Source organism: Carcharodon carcharias, chromosome 12 (genome assembly GCF_017639515.1).
Source record: "Carcharodon carcharias isolate sCarCar2 chromosome 12, sCarCar2.pri, whole genome shotgun sequence".
In the NCBI taxonomy this organism is placed as follows: domain Eukaryota; kingdom Metazoa; phylum Chordata; class Chondrichthyes; order Lamniformes; family Lamnidae; genus Carcharodon; species Carcharodon carcharias.
Genome location: NC_054478.1, coordinates 119,546,041 through 119,560,459, shown reverse-complemented (window position 1 = coordinate 119,560,459; position 14,419 = coordinate 119,546,041). Strand labels below are relative to the sequence as shown.

The 14,419-nt window shown below is 42.0% G+C and overlaps 1 protein-coding gene across 2 annotated transcripts in view; it reads left to right on the top strand.

Annotated features, from left to right (window-relative positions):
• The window catches only part of cfap410 (cilia and flagella associated protein 410), a 65,493-nt gene extending 53,551 nt beyond the window's left edge, over nt 1–11,942 (top strand). For both annotated transcript variants that reach the window (XM_041200806.1, XM_041200807.1), the window contains exons 5-7: nt 4,844–5,018; nt 8,186–8,285; nt 11,281–11,942. In XM_041200806.1, coding sequence (XP_041056740.1) covers nt 4,844–5,018; nt 8,186–8,285; nt 11,281–11,415 — 410 coding nt within the window. In that variant the 3' untranslated portion in view covers nt 11,416–11,942. The remainder of the gene's footprint in view (nt 1–4,843; nt 5,019–8,185; nt 8,286–11,280) is intronic.
• The last annotated feature ends 2,477 nt before the right edge of the window (nt 11,943–14,419 follow it).

Genomic DNA, 14,419 nt, shown 5'->3' with positions numbered 1-14,419 from the left:
AGCTGAGTCTGTCCGATTCTGCCACTGTTTTCCAAGTGCTCAGGTATTAAAACTTTTATAATGGACTCTAGAAATTTCCCCACTACCGACGTCAGGCTGACTGGTCTATAATTCCCTGTTTTCTCTCTACCTCCCTTTTTAAACAGTGGGGTTACATGAGTTACCCTCTAATCTGTAGGAACTATTCCAGAGTCTATAGAATCTTGGAAGATGACCACCAATGCATCCACTATTTCTAGGGCTACTTCCCTAAGTACTCTAGAATGTTGATTATCAGGCCCTGGGGATATATTGGCCTTCAATCCCATTAATTTCCCCAACACCATTTCCCCACTAATACTGATTTCTTTCAGTTCCTCCCTCTCACTAAACCCTGTGTTCTCCAACATTTCTGGTATGTTATTTGTGTCCTCCTTTGTGTATACGCTCCAGGAATTCCTCCTCTACAGCATTGTTACTAATTTGATTTGCCCAGTACATTTTTAGATTAAAGTCACCCATAATTACAGATGTTCCTTTACTGCATGCATCTCTAATTTCCTGTTTAGTGCCATTCCCAACATTACCACTACAGTTTGGGGGCCTATCTACAACCCCCACTAACATTTTTTGGCCCTAGTGTTTCTCAGCTGTACCCATACAGATTCCACATCGTCGAAGCTAATGTTCACTATTGCGTTAATTTCCCCTTTAACCAGCAATGCAACTCCACCGCCTTTTCCTTTTGTCTGTCCTTCCTAAATACTGAATACCCCTGGATGTTCAGTTCCCATCCCTGGTCACCCTGCAGCCATGTCTGCGTAATCCCGACTATATCATTTGTGCGGTTAAATCATCCACTTTATTGCGAATGCTCTTCGGGTTAAGGCACAAAGCCTTAAGGCTTGTTTTCTTAACATTACTTGTCCCGTTCCCATTATTTTTCACTGAGGCGCTGTTTGATTCTTGCTCTTGATTTCTCTGCCTATCACTTTTCTTATTCCCCTCCCTGTCTTTTGTTCTTGTCCTTGATTCCCCCTCCTCTGACTCCTTGCATAGGTTCCCATCCCCCTCCCATTTTAGTTTAAACCCTCCCCAACCACTGTTGCAAATATTCCCCCTAGGACATCAGTCCCAGTCCTGCCCAGGTATAACCCATCCAGTTTGTACTGGTCCCACCTCCCCCGGAACCAGTCCCAATGTCCCAGGAATCTGAAACCCTCCCCTTCACACCATCTCTTCAGCCACGTATTCATCCTACTATTTCTACAAAGAGACAAATATCTTTCTATGTTTTAAGGCAAAAATGGATCAATGCTTGAAACAGCTTCAGAGCTCTGGGGGACAGTGGAATTAATTTTGGAAGGCTCTATCGCAGAACCAGTACATAAACAATTGGAAAATGGCCTTCCCTGTGCTTGAAACATCTGTAGTTTGATGGTTCCACTATTAATTGGATCCAGCCTGGGAAGTCTGTATTAGGATTTGTAAGTGTATGAGGACAGGATCAGATTCAATTGTGAATCAGATTCATTGTCTAGAATCATATAGATAAAGAATGGCTGAGATACAGAGGGAAATGAGTGGCTTCACCCAGTATGAGTAAATTAAGAGGCGTGGGATCAGTGAGTGGAGACTTGAGCCTGAGTGAGACAGAGTATATTTGGGAATTTAGTTCAAGTGGGAATTTGGTGCATAGGGGGAAAGAGGAGCTTTGAGTAAGGTTCACTGCAAGAAGTGTGACTTAGAGTGCTAGGAGTTGGGTAATTAAGAGAGCTAGGGAAGGAAGAAAAAGAGGTGCTGTTTTGCTTTCTACTTTCTCAGCCTTCAGGAAGAGGTAATACTCTGCTACAGGGGAAGAAACTAGTTATTTGGTGAGTATCTGGTAAATGACTAAGGTTTATTCTATTCCTAAGGTTCAAAATAGCCTAGCAACTGGTGGTATGGTTAATAAAATATATAAAAACAAAAGTAAAATATATAATTGAATAAAGTAATTAAGTAGTTAATTAAAACACATTAAGGATGTCAAGACAGGTGATGTGTCACAGAACAAAGAACAAAGAAAGAAAGAAAAGTACAGCACAGGAACAGGCCCTTCGGCCCTCCAAGCCTGCGCCGATCACATTGCCCGTCAACTAAAACATTTTGCACTTCCGGGGTCGTATCCCTCTATTCCCATCCTATTCATGTATTTCATGCATGTGGAGGGGTGGCTCTGTTAGTTAGTGATGGTATTAGCACAATAGAGAGGGATGACTTAAGTTCAGGAAACCAGGATGTGGAAACGGTTTGGATAGAGATGAGAAATAGTTAAGGCAAGAAGTCAGTTGTGGGAATTGTGTACAGGCCCCCTAACAGTAACCACATGGTATGGTTGAGCATGAAGGAAGAAATAATTGGAACCTGTCAGAAAGGGAGATTTTAATTTGCATATAGACTGGAAAAGTCAGATGGGCAAAGATAGCCTAGTTGAGGAGTACATTGAATGTTTTCAGGATAGTTTCCAGGATAGTTTCTTAGAACAGTATGTTCTGGAGCCAACCAGAGAGCAAGCTATACTAGACCTGGTATTGTGCAATGAGATGGGAGTAATTAATGATCTCATAGTGAAGGCGCCCCTGGGTAGCAGCGACCATAATATGATTGAATTTTATATTCAGTTTGAGGGAGAGAGGAGTGGGTCGGATACTATGTTTTTAAACTTAAATAAGGGCAATTATGAAGGCATGAAAGCTGAGCTGGCTAAAGTAAATTGACAAATTAGGTTAAGGGATGGGTCAATAGAGATGCAGTGGCTAATATTTAAGGCGACATTTTAGAATGCACAGAATAGATACATTCCAACGAGTAAGAAAAAGTCCAAGGAACGGACATACCACCTGTGGTTAACTAGAAATGTTAAAGATAGCAGCAAACTTAAAGAAAAATCATATCATTGTGCAAAGATAGGTGAAGGCCAGAAGATTATACAGAGTATAAGGAACAGCAAAGAATGACTGAAAGATTAATAAGGAGAGAAAATTGGAGTATGAGAGAAAGCTAGCCAGAAATATAAAAACAGATGGTAAGAGTTCTTGTAAATATTTAAAAAAGAAAAGAGTTAACAAAGTAAGTGTTGGTCTGGTAGAAAGTGAGTCTGGAGAATTGATCATGGAAAACAAGGAGATGGCAAATTAATTGAACAGGTATTTTGTATCGGTTTTCACTATAGAGGATACAAGTAACTTCCCAGAAGCAGCTATAAACTAGAGAATGGAAGTGGGGAAGGAAGGCAAGAAAATTACAGTCACAAGAGAAGTGGTACTGAGTAAATTGCTGGAGCTGACAAGAGCCCAGGTGCCGATGGACATCATCTTAGCGTCTTAAAAGAAGTGTCTAGTGATACATTGGTTTTAATTTTCCAAAACTCCCTAGATTTGGGAAGGCCTCATTAGATTGGAAAATAGCAAATGTAATTCCATTATTCAAGAAGGGAGGGAAACAGAAAGCGGGAAACTGTAGGCCAGTTAGCTTATCTGTTGTAGGGAAAATGTTGGAAGCTATTATTAAAGAGGTTATAGCAAGGTACTTGGATAAGCTCAAGGTCATCAGGCAGAGTAAATGTGATTTTCTGAAAGGGACATCATGTTTAACCAACTTGTTGGAATTCTTTGAGGAAGTAACATGTGCCGTGGATAAAGGGGAACTGGTGGATATACTGTACTTAGATTTCCACAAGGCATTTGATACAGTGCCATATCAAAAGCTATTGCGGAAAATAAAAGCTCATGGTGTAGGGGGTAACATATTGACATGGATAGAAGATTGGCTGGCTAACAGGAAGCAGAGAGTAGGCAAAAATGGGTCTTTTCAGGTTGGCAAGATGTAACGAGTAGTGTGCCACAGGGATCAGTGCTGGGACCTCAACTGTTTACAATTTATATAAATGACTTGGTTGAAGGGATGGTTGCCAAATTTGCTGATGACACAAAGGTAGGAAAGTAAGTTGTGAAGAGGACTTAGGAGGCTGCAAGCAGGTATGGATAGGTTAAGTGAGTGGGCAAAGTTCTGGCAAATGGAGTATAATGTGGGAAAATATGAAATAGTCCATTTTGGCAGGAAGAATAAAAGAGAAGCATTTTATCCAAATAGTGAAAGGATGCAGAGGGATCTGGGTGACCTAGTGCATGAATCACAAAAGGCTAGTATGCAAGTACAACAAGTAATTAGGAAAGCTAGGGAGGTTATGCTTCAGTTCTACAGGGCACCAGTGAGACCACATTTGGAGTACTGTGTACAGTCTTGGTCACCTTATTTAAGAAAGGATGAATGTGTTGGAATGAGTTGGAAGCAGTTCAGAGAAGACTAACACCTGAAATGGGCGGGTCATCTTATGAGGAAAGGTTGGACAGTCTAGGCTTGTATACGCTGGAGTTTAGAAGAGTTAAGAGGTGACTTGGTTGAAACCTAAGAGTTCTTGAGAGGGTGGGTGTGGAGAGGATGTTTCCTGTTGTGGAAGAATCTAGAACTAGGGATCACAGTTTTAAAAATAAGGGGTGGCCCATTTAAAATGGAGATGAGATTAAATTGTTTTACTGAGGGTCTTTGGAACTCTTCCTGAAAAGGTGGTGGAAGCAGAGCTTTTGAATATTTTTAAGGCAGAGGTGGATAGATTCTTGGTAAGCAAGGGATGATAGTTTATCGGGGGTTGGTGGGATGCGGGTTACTATCAGGTCAGCCATTAAATGGTGGAGCAGGCTCGAGGGGCTGAATGGGTCAGCAGCTTTTCAGTTAGGCAGAGGTGGCGGAAGGAAAGTATGGTCTCAGTTAGTGAAAGTTATTGAACTGTTTTTACTGAAACTTTATAATTCATCTGTTGTAGTGGTGACAGACGAGGAGCTGGCTCAAGCTTTAGAGGATGGAGAAGAGATGGCTGCCATGCTAAGCAAAGAGCCCATGGAGCCAACAGCGAACCACTCCAGGAGAGAATCTGGCACTTCTGAACCAAGCACCGAAATGGAAAGCGATGTCTTAAGCTTCAGGATGGAAGAGACAAAGTGAGGAGGGGACAGGATTAACTTTCTGTTTTTGAATTCAGTTAGCAGGTTTAACAGGTTCACTATCACAAACAATTGATTTTTTTTTAGAAATGTGACATTTAACAGTGAACTGCAGATAGCAGGGTTGATTTCCATGTAACCTGATTTAAATATTCACTCCTAGATCCTTTTGGAAGATTGTTTGCTCTACCTGAGGTTTTATACTAAAAGGTTTGTTTTCCTTGAAGGCATGTTAAGTTCTGGAGAATGGAGCATTCCCAATTTGGTGATCCATCATTGGTGTTAAGCATTCCAGGATAAATATAGCACACTTAAATTCTAACCATCTGTGTCCCTTATTTCATTAGTGTGGGATTGGACACACCATAACCCATGGTCTCGGAGCTTGGCCTAAATAGCCAAGTGGTTATGGTACTGGGTTTGTAACCCCAAGATCAAGAGTTCAAATCTCACAATGGCAAACTATGAAACAATATAACCCATGGTCTCTTTCAGTTGGGATTGTCAACTTATTGAATCCTACAGCACAAGAGGTAATTTCGCCCATATGCTCAACGAAAGAGAATTAGTCTCACTGATCTGCTCTTTCCCTGCATCCTTGTAATTGTTTCTATTTTCAAGAAGTTATACAATTTCCTTTTGAAAGTTAGTACAGAATCTGCTTCCCCCAACCTTTTCAAGCAGTGCATTCAAGATCATCGTAACTCACCACATGAAACAAAATTCTCTGCGTCTCTCCCACTCCAACCCCTCACCACCTCCAATTCCGTTTTTCCAATTCGGTTAAATCAATGTCTTCTGGTGACTGACACTTCTGCCACATTTGAGGGAAGATCTGTGTTGTTGGCCCACACCACTTTGGAGCTCAATTTCAAAAAGAATATTCGCAGTAGGTAGAGGAGACCTTCATCGTGTCGGTTGGGCTGTATTTGCATAAAAATAGTCTCTTAATGCAGGAAAGGGGCTGAGGCACTTAATAGGAGAATCAGGACACCAAGCAGGGGGAAAAAGAATAAGTGAATTCAAGAGAGCAGAGCTGAAGGTTAAACCAAATCCAATAGATTAAAAACCATTCTCTAATTCCCTATTGTCTAGTGGTCAACTGTGATTCCCAATGTTAATGAGCATTGAAAGTGGAAGAGTAAATCTTGACCCCATGGTAAATTTGGTAACATCAGAAAAAACTTGTGGAAAATGTTACTTTACCATTTATCTTTCAAAAAATATTTTGCAGAATATATATGCACATGAAAATATCTATTATTTTGCTATGAGGGTGTTTCACTCTGTACCTAATCTGTGCTGTATATGCTCTGAATGTTGATGGGAAGTGTGGAAGAACCTTCGCACTATATAACCCAAGCTACACCTGTTCTTTGAGAATTTCATGGGAGGGAGATTTACCCTGTATGTAACATATGCTGTACCTTCTCTAAGGAATGATTGATGGTACAGTGTAAACAGTGCTTCATGCTGTGTATGACTTTTATGTATCTGACACTGTGTAAATCTGGGAAATCACAGCCTGGTAATTCATCAGGGAAGGGCTGATTCCTGTCATTGGCCCCGGTCATGCCTGCAGTCAAATGTAATTGAAGACTTCAGAATGGACTACAGAATGGCTTATGAGTCATTGACACTGGAGACCTATCCAGATAGTGGGTTGGATTTTCATCTTCCAGGGAGTTGAGAAATTTCCTGCCTTGACACACCTGTCTTGGAAGAAAGTGCTCACAAAGGTGGCATTTTCGTTCTGGAGGACATGTGCTAATTGGAGTTGGGCCCAGCACCCCCAGATGGAAGTTGGAGGCAACCACAGGGATTTCTGGCTGCTGAGGCAAGCTGTTTAAAAGCCCTGGCTCCGTCCCAGTTATAATGAAAACAGTAAGGCCCTCTAGCCCTCACCCTTCACATCCCATCACACCCCACACACTCCCCATGCCAACTCATGCCCTCCACCCAACTCCCATGGCCCCTCAGAGCCTCTATACCAAGCTATGGGACTACCATTCTCATTCATCTGATGAACTCCAGAGTGGCAATAGGATGTGTTTAAAAAAAAAAACTTAAGTCATTCATTCATAAAAATTAAAATGATAAACATTGTGAAATTGACCGAATAGATCAGAGATACAGAGCTGTCAATCAAGCAATGTTGTTCCTGGGGCTCTAGCCCAGACATCCATTGAAGTGCTGAAACAACTGAGCCCCAGGGAAAACATTGCTTGATTGACAGCTCTGGCTCTCTCAGCTGTCAATTTCACAATGCTTATTTACAGAAGATAAAGAGGTTTCAAGTACTTGCAGTTTCTGCTATTGATACTTTAAAGGGTCTGGATGATTGACAGTTTCACAAAAATTGCTTTCACTACAGGCCAAAAAATGAATTACTGTTCTTTTAAAGCTTTTTTAATACATATTACTGTCACTATAGGGTTCGTTGGTTTTGTATAGAGTGGGTGAAAAGACATAGAAGTGCTTGGTATGGAGGGTATGACGGCCATGGGGCTGGAGGGACTTAACTTGACATGGGGGTTATGAGAAGCCATGGGGGTGGGTGGAAAGGCACAAGTAGGCATGAGGAAACATGGGGGTTTGAGTGAAGGGGTATAGCTTGGCATGGAGGGTATGAGGAGCCATTGAGAGCAGGTGATGGGGCTTTTTATGGCATGGTAGCCATGCGTAAGACCTTTTGAACTTACCTTTAAAAAGGTGTCCTCATGAGGTGTCCCAAAAGGCATCCTCACTTCTGAGGTGCTGTCAACCACGAGCCCTTTAACAACTGACCCAACTCCATGAAAATTGCGGAGGACTAGAACATGCCTATCTTTGCTATGTAGCCAGACAGGTTGGGAGTGTATGGTGTAGGCTTGCAACTCGAACCAGCCCGCAACTTTAAAGGGCACTGATAAAAATCGGAAACTCCAGGAATGGGGTTCGGAATCCTGGAATGGGGTCCGAGTTTGCACTTTCGCCCCTCAATGGAATCTCCCTGATGCCATGAAAATCCAGCCCAGTGTGTATTCCAACTACAGAGGTGCAGCAACCAATTTTTTTAGCCACAATAATGGCACAGCCAAACCCCTACAGTTGTAGACAGGACAGGCCGTTGATCTGTCCAATTCTAGGGTAGCATTTACTGATCAAACTGCTTTTCACTCTAGTAAAATCCGTGAAGAACTTGGAATGAAACCACTGGGAAGAGACAAATTTTCCTCTTCTGTTGCAGTGAAGGAACTTAAAGCCTGTAATGGCACCAAAAGGGTGAGTTAAGTACTTGCTGTGCACTTTGTGATAGAATCATTGAATCTTACAGCATAGTTATTAGGCCCATCTTTGAAAGAACTGCCAATTGGTCCCACTGTGCTGCAAAATTTTCCCCTTCAAATTCCTTTTTGTAAGTTGTTATTGAATCTCCTTCTAGTATCCTTTCTGACAGTGCATTCCAGATCGTAGCCATTTGCTCGTTAATAGAAAAAATCCTCATGTCACCTCTGGTTCTTTTGTCAATGACCTTAATCTGAGCCTTCTAGTTACATACTTTGCTACCACTGGAAATGGTTTCTCCCTAGGTACTGTAAAATTCCCCCATGATTTTGAACAGATTTTGAACCTGCCTTTTAACTTCCTCTGCTGTGAGGAGAAAATCCCCATGTTTCTTTGGTCTCTCCATGCATCTTAAGTCCCTTAAACCTGGCACTGGCAAAATAAATCTTCTCTTCAACCTTTCAAAGAAACATGAGACAGAGATACTGTTGTAGACAGGACAGGCCACTGACCTGTCCAATTCTAGGGTAGCATTTACTGATCAAACTGGTTTTCACTCTAGTAAAATCTGGGAGAAACTTGGAATGAAATCACTGAAACCTTAAGTGTGGTGCCCAGAGTGGACACAGTATTCCAGTTAGGGCCTAGCCAGTGGTTTATATAGGTTCAGCATTACTTCCTTGCTTTTCTATCTATTTATTTATTTTGATGACCTCAACTTGTCCTGCCACCCTCAAGGATGTACATCCCTGGTCTCTCTGCTCCTGCCTGCTTTAATTTATACTGCCTCTCCTCATTTTTCATGCAGAGTGAATCATTTTATACTTCTCCACTTTAATTTCATCTATCATGTGTCTGCCCATTTCATCAGTCCTACTTAAGTCTGTTACTATCATCCTCATTGTTTACGACATTTCTGAGTTTCATGTCATCTGCAAACTTTGAACACCAAATCATTAATGTATACATTAAAAAAAACATTAATACTGACCGCTTGGGGGACTTGACTCTATGGTCTGAATTTTTCATTCATCAGGCGCGTGCGATCCGGCAGGCAAGGGAGTGGACGGGAAACAGGTTCCTGACCACGATCGGCCCCTGATTGATTTCACGTTGGCTGGCCAGCCAGCGTGAAAGGCGCACTGAGAAAGGTTCAGCATTGCCGGTGGGGGTGCCAACATAATTGCGGGTGCTGGTGAGCACTTCCACAGCTCCCTGAAGGCAGACAGCTGCCTCAGGGAGCTGCAGACCTCCACAGAATAAACAAAATAACAAAAATGATGCAAAATATGTCCATGCAGCACAATCAAGCATCTGAAAACATAGCTCATAAGAGATATCTGGGGACTGTTTTTTTAAATTTTATTTCCCCAGAGAGATTTCATCCCGCACTGGATCGAGATTTGAGCAAAAATGTAAAGGCCACCTGCTGATTGGCCCATCCACCAACTGTAAAAGTGGCCGTGCCCGAAAAATCGTTTTAAATTGCCTCCTTAATGTTTTCCTTTAGTCTAGCAGATAACTCTTCACCACTACTCTGTTTTCTGTCTCTTTTCTCAATTTTGTGTTCATGCTGCTACTGCCCCTTTATTCCCATGGGCTTCAATTTTTCTAACAACTCTATATGGTGTTTTTCATCAAATACCTTTCCAAAGTGACTGTGTTCCCCTCATCAATCCTCTCCATTACTTCATCAAAAATCACTAAAATTAGTCAAGCATGATTTATCTTTAACAAATGCATGCAGCCTTTCATTAACTGACCAATATTTTTCTATGAGTAAATTAATTTTGTTCTGTAATAATGTTTCTCTAAACTCCCCCCACCACCATTGACGTTGGGCTGACTGGCCTATATTTGCCAAGTTTATCCTGCTCCCTTTTATTTGAACAGGTGTGTAATGTTTGTAATCCTCCAGTCCTATGGCACAACTTCCAAATCCAAGGAGGATTGAAAGATTGTGGCCAGAGCCTCCAATAGGTTAGGTTGCGGCACCTGGGGCAGTTTGCAGGAGTAGATTCAGCTGTCGCGGAGACAGGATGACCCGTGGTAATCAACGAGAACTTGCTCGTCAGAAAAATGCAAAAAAAAAATCAAGTGAGCAAAGTAAACAGAAAAAAAAGGCTAATGGTTTATCTGCTGCATCCAGAAAGCAGAGGGATGCTGAAATATTGCAGCAAAAACAAAAAGCAAATAAAAATTCTGCAGTATCTGCGGCTCAGAGCGAATGCAGGATCTTCAAACTAAGGCCCACACCCGCCCCTAACTTTCCTGGATGGGTACGTCTAACGAGCAATGCAGCTTTGCCTTCAAAATATTGAACATATTTAAAACATTGGGTTCCGATACTTCAGAAAATTGCATTGTTGTATCTTTCCTATGGAATTATGCCATGTTTAATGCAAAGGAAGGTGTCTTGCTTGTAGATTTGGTACTGATGCAGTATTAGACCTTATACTGTAAAGGTGCATTTCCTGCATGAGCATAATCCACAAGGTATTCCTAGTATAAGCAGAAATTATGCTTGATTCCCTCAGCAACCTAGGATGCATCACATACTTTTTCTGCTGAGTGCTGCCCAATGTTTAAGAATTTTGTCCTATCCAATTTCTCTACTACCTACACACTTGTTGAACAATGGTGTATTGTGTGGGGTTAGAAAAAGCAAGTTGAGGATGTAAAAGGCTGCCAATTGGATGAGGATAGGAAGACCCAATTTTGAGGCCCTGGAAGAGAATCAGTTAGAATAGAACGCAATGCGATGATTCTTGATTTGAACAGTGGGAGGAGCAGAAAACAGAAAAGGTAAATCATGCTAGATTAATTTAAATTTTGATGAAGTAATGGAGAAGTAATAGCGCAGTCACTTTACCAGGAGGAGAGAGAACATGTAGGACTGTTGATTAGCAAGCAGTGTATTTCTTTTAGGTTTTGTTGTAATTAACTATTTTAAATTTAATTATCAAGTTCAGTATTGTTTTTCTCTTTATAGTGCACATCCAATGTGCTGAGTGCTATTCTTCTGCTATTGAAAGAGTTAGATGGAGATGGGCTGGAGATCGTGCACAGAACGACAGAGCATAAACTCCGAATGTTGCACAGGAAAGAGACTGAACAGGACAGATGAGCTACAACCAACCAGGGCTCACAGACTATTAGTGAATTGACTCCTGTGGATCCCATTTCAAAATTCAATGAAAATGTCTGAGAAGATAAAAGCAAAGACTTGGAGAAGAGATGAAAAGACTTCACCACAGGGTTAACATAAGGTGTTATTGGTCCTAGAGAGAATCTACCAAATGCTATACATACAATCATCCTGCCAGACAGGGTTCTGCTTATTGGGGCCAGTAGCTGCATACATCTTTATAGTCACCACTCATGGCTTAATATGAGAGCCAGAATTCATCAGTAAACCTCTCATTCTGCAATTCTGACTGGAAAGACAACGCTGTTACTGTACAAAGGGTAGCTGCATGATAAAAGGGAACAGGTACAAGGAAAAACCATGTAATACTACTTCATCTCCACAGGTCAAGGATTTAATATTGATTGTCAGGTTTTTTTACTCCTCTTGTCCTGATGTTACCTGCATTCAATGTTTAGGCATTCATTCTTGACGTGTGTTGATCTGAATAAAAGTTTCTATGAAAATGCTTTTTGTCGTCAGTGCAGCTACCTCTAGTGCTGTGCAGCCTGTAGACCTTGACTAGAGTAATAAAAGGAAGGTCCAGGTTGATGTCACCCACAAGACCTGTGCGGACTAGAGTAATAAAAGGAAGGTCCAGGTTGATGTCACCCACAAGATCTGTGCGATCACTATCTAGAGACTCCTGATGTTATGGACATTTGCATATAGCCAGTGATATTTCTCCTGGTCGAACAGCCTGCTATCACTTCCTGTGTACAGGTATTGGATGCAGAGAGGCTGCCATGGAACTGAACCAGCAAGAGTAACTGGTCTTAGTGGAGCGGACTAGGGAAAAAATGCAATCAGATTAAAATCGTATTGTAATAAAATGGGTCAAATGTATTTATTCATATCTCTCATATTAGTTGAGCTTTGCCCTCCTATAGCTTTTAATCTGAACTGAGACTAGAATCCAATAGTCTCATTATTCCCAAGTATAGTATAGCATCAACCTAATCATTCCTGGCTATATAGTGCTCCTGGGACACAAATCATCCAGACCTGGAGATTTGTCCATTTTTAAGCCTGCCAATACCTCCAATACCTTGTCACCCCCTATATCAATTTTTTTCAAGAACCTCGCAGTCTCTCTCCCCTCATTCTGTTGGGTGAAGACAGATGTGAAGTATTTGTTCAACACTACCGATGTCCTCTGGCTCCACCCATAGATTGCCCCCTTGGTCCATAATGGGCCCTGCTCTTTCCCTGGTTATCCTCTTCCCATTGATATACTTATAGAATCTCGGGGTTTTCCCTACTTTTACCAGCTATAGCTTTCTCATACCTCCTCTTTGCTCTCCTAATTGCTTTCCTAAGCTCCACCCTGCACTCCACTAATGCCTCCGTTGATTTGCTTCCCTTGTGCCTGCGAAAAGCCTCTCTTTTCCTTCTCATCGTATCCTGAATATCTCTAGTCATCCATGGTTCTCTGGGCTTATTACTCCTTACTATTACCTAGAGGGAACATGTTGAGCCTGTACCCTCCCCATTTCCTTTTTGAACTGCTCCTCTGTAGATTTCCCCACGAGTAGCTGTTCCCAGTCTACCTTGGCCAGATCCTGCCTTATTTTACTAAAATCCGCTCTCCCCCAATCCAAAACATTTTTTTGCAGCTTGTCTATTTATTTGTTCACAACAAGCTTAAACTGTACCGTGTTGTGGTTGCTATCTCTAAAATGCTCCCCCACCACCGCCTCAGGTGGTCCAGCTTCATTCCCCAGAATTAGGTCCAGCACTGCGCCATCCTTTGTTGGACCCTCTACATATTGATCTAAAAAGTTCTCCTGTATACATTTCAAGAATCTACTTCATCCAAGCCCTTAACATTATGTCCATCCCAATTAATGTTGGGAAAGTTGAAATCACCTAATATAATTACCCAATTGTTATTGTTTTTACACACCTCCGCAAATTATGCACACATTTGCTCCTCAATTTCCCGCTGACTATCTGGGGGTCTATAATAAATGCCTAACAATGTGGCTGCCCCTTTTTTATTCCCAAGCTCTACCCACAAAGCTTCATTCGATGACCCCTCCAAGATATCATATCTCCTTACTGCAATAAATGACTCCTTAACTAATAATGCAATGCCTCCTCTTATACCCCCCCCGTCTCGCCTGAAGATCCTTTATCCCAGAATGTTGAGCTGCCAATCCTGCCCCTCCCTCAACCACATCTCTATGATGGCTACTATATCACAATTCCACGTGTCAATCTTCACCCTTAACTTATCCGTTGTACCTGTAATACTGGCATTAAAGTAGAGGCCATCCAGCCTTGCCTTACTCCCTTGAAACTTAATGCAGCTGTACTCCCTCTGACTTGATTGTTTTACTGTATTATGATGTGTCCCTATTCTGCAAACATTTTGTGTCCCCTCCCCCTGCCGAATTAGTTTAATCTCCTCCCAACAGCACTGGCAAACCTGCTGCAAGGATGTCACTCCCGCTCTGGGTCAGATGTAGACCGGCCTGCTTGTATAGGTCCCACTTTCCCCAGAAATGGTCCCAGTGATCCAGGAATCTAAAACCCTCCTTCCTGCACCAACTCTTAAGCCATGTATTTATCTGCACTATTCTCCTATTTCTGAGCTTGCTAGCACGTGACCGGATGTGACAGGACTGCAGATCTGATCCGTTGGTTGTGGGATCGCTTAGCTCTGTCTATCACTTGCTGCTTATGTTGTTTGGCATGCAAGTAGTCCTATGTTATAGCTTCACCAGGTTGACACCTTATTTTTAGGTATGCCTGGTGCTGCTTCTGGCATGTGCTCCTGCACTCTTCATTGAACCAGGGTTGTTCCCCTGGCTTGATGGTAATGGCAGAGTGGGGGATATGCCGGGTCATGAGGTTACAGATGGTGTTTGAGTACAATCCTGCTGCTGCTGATGGCCCACAGCACCTCATGGATGCCCAGCCTTAAGTTGCTAGATCTGTT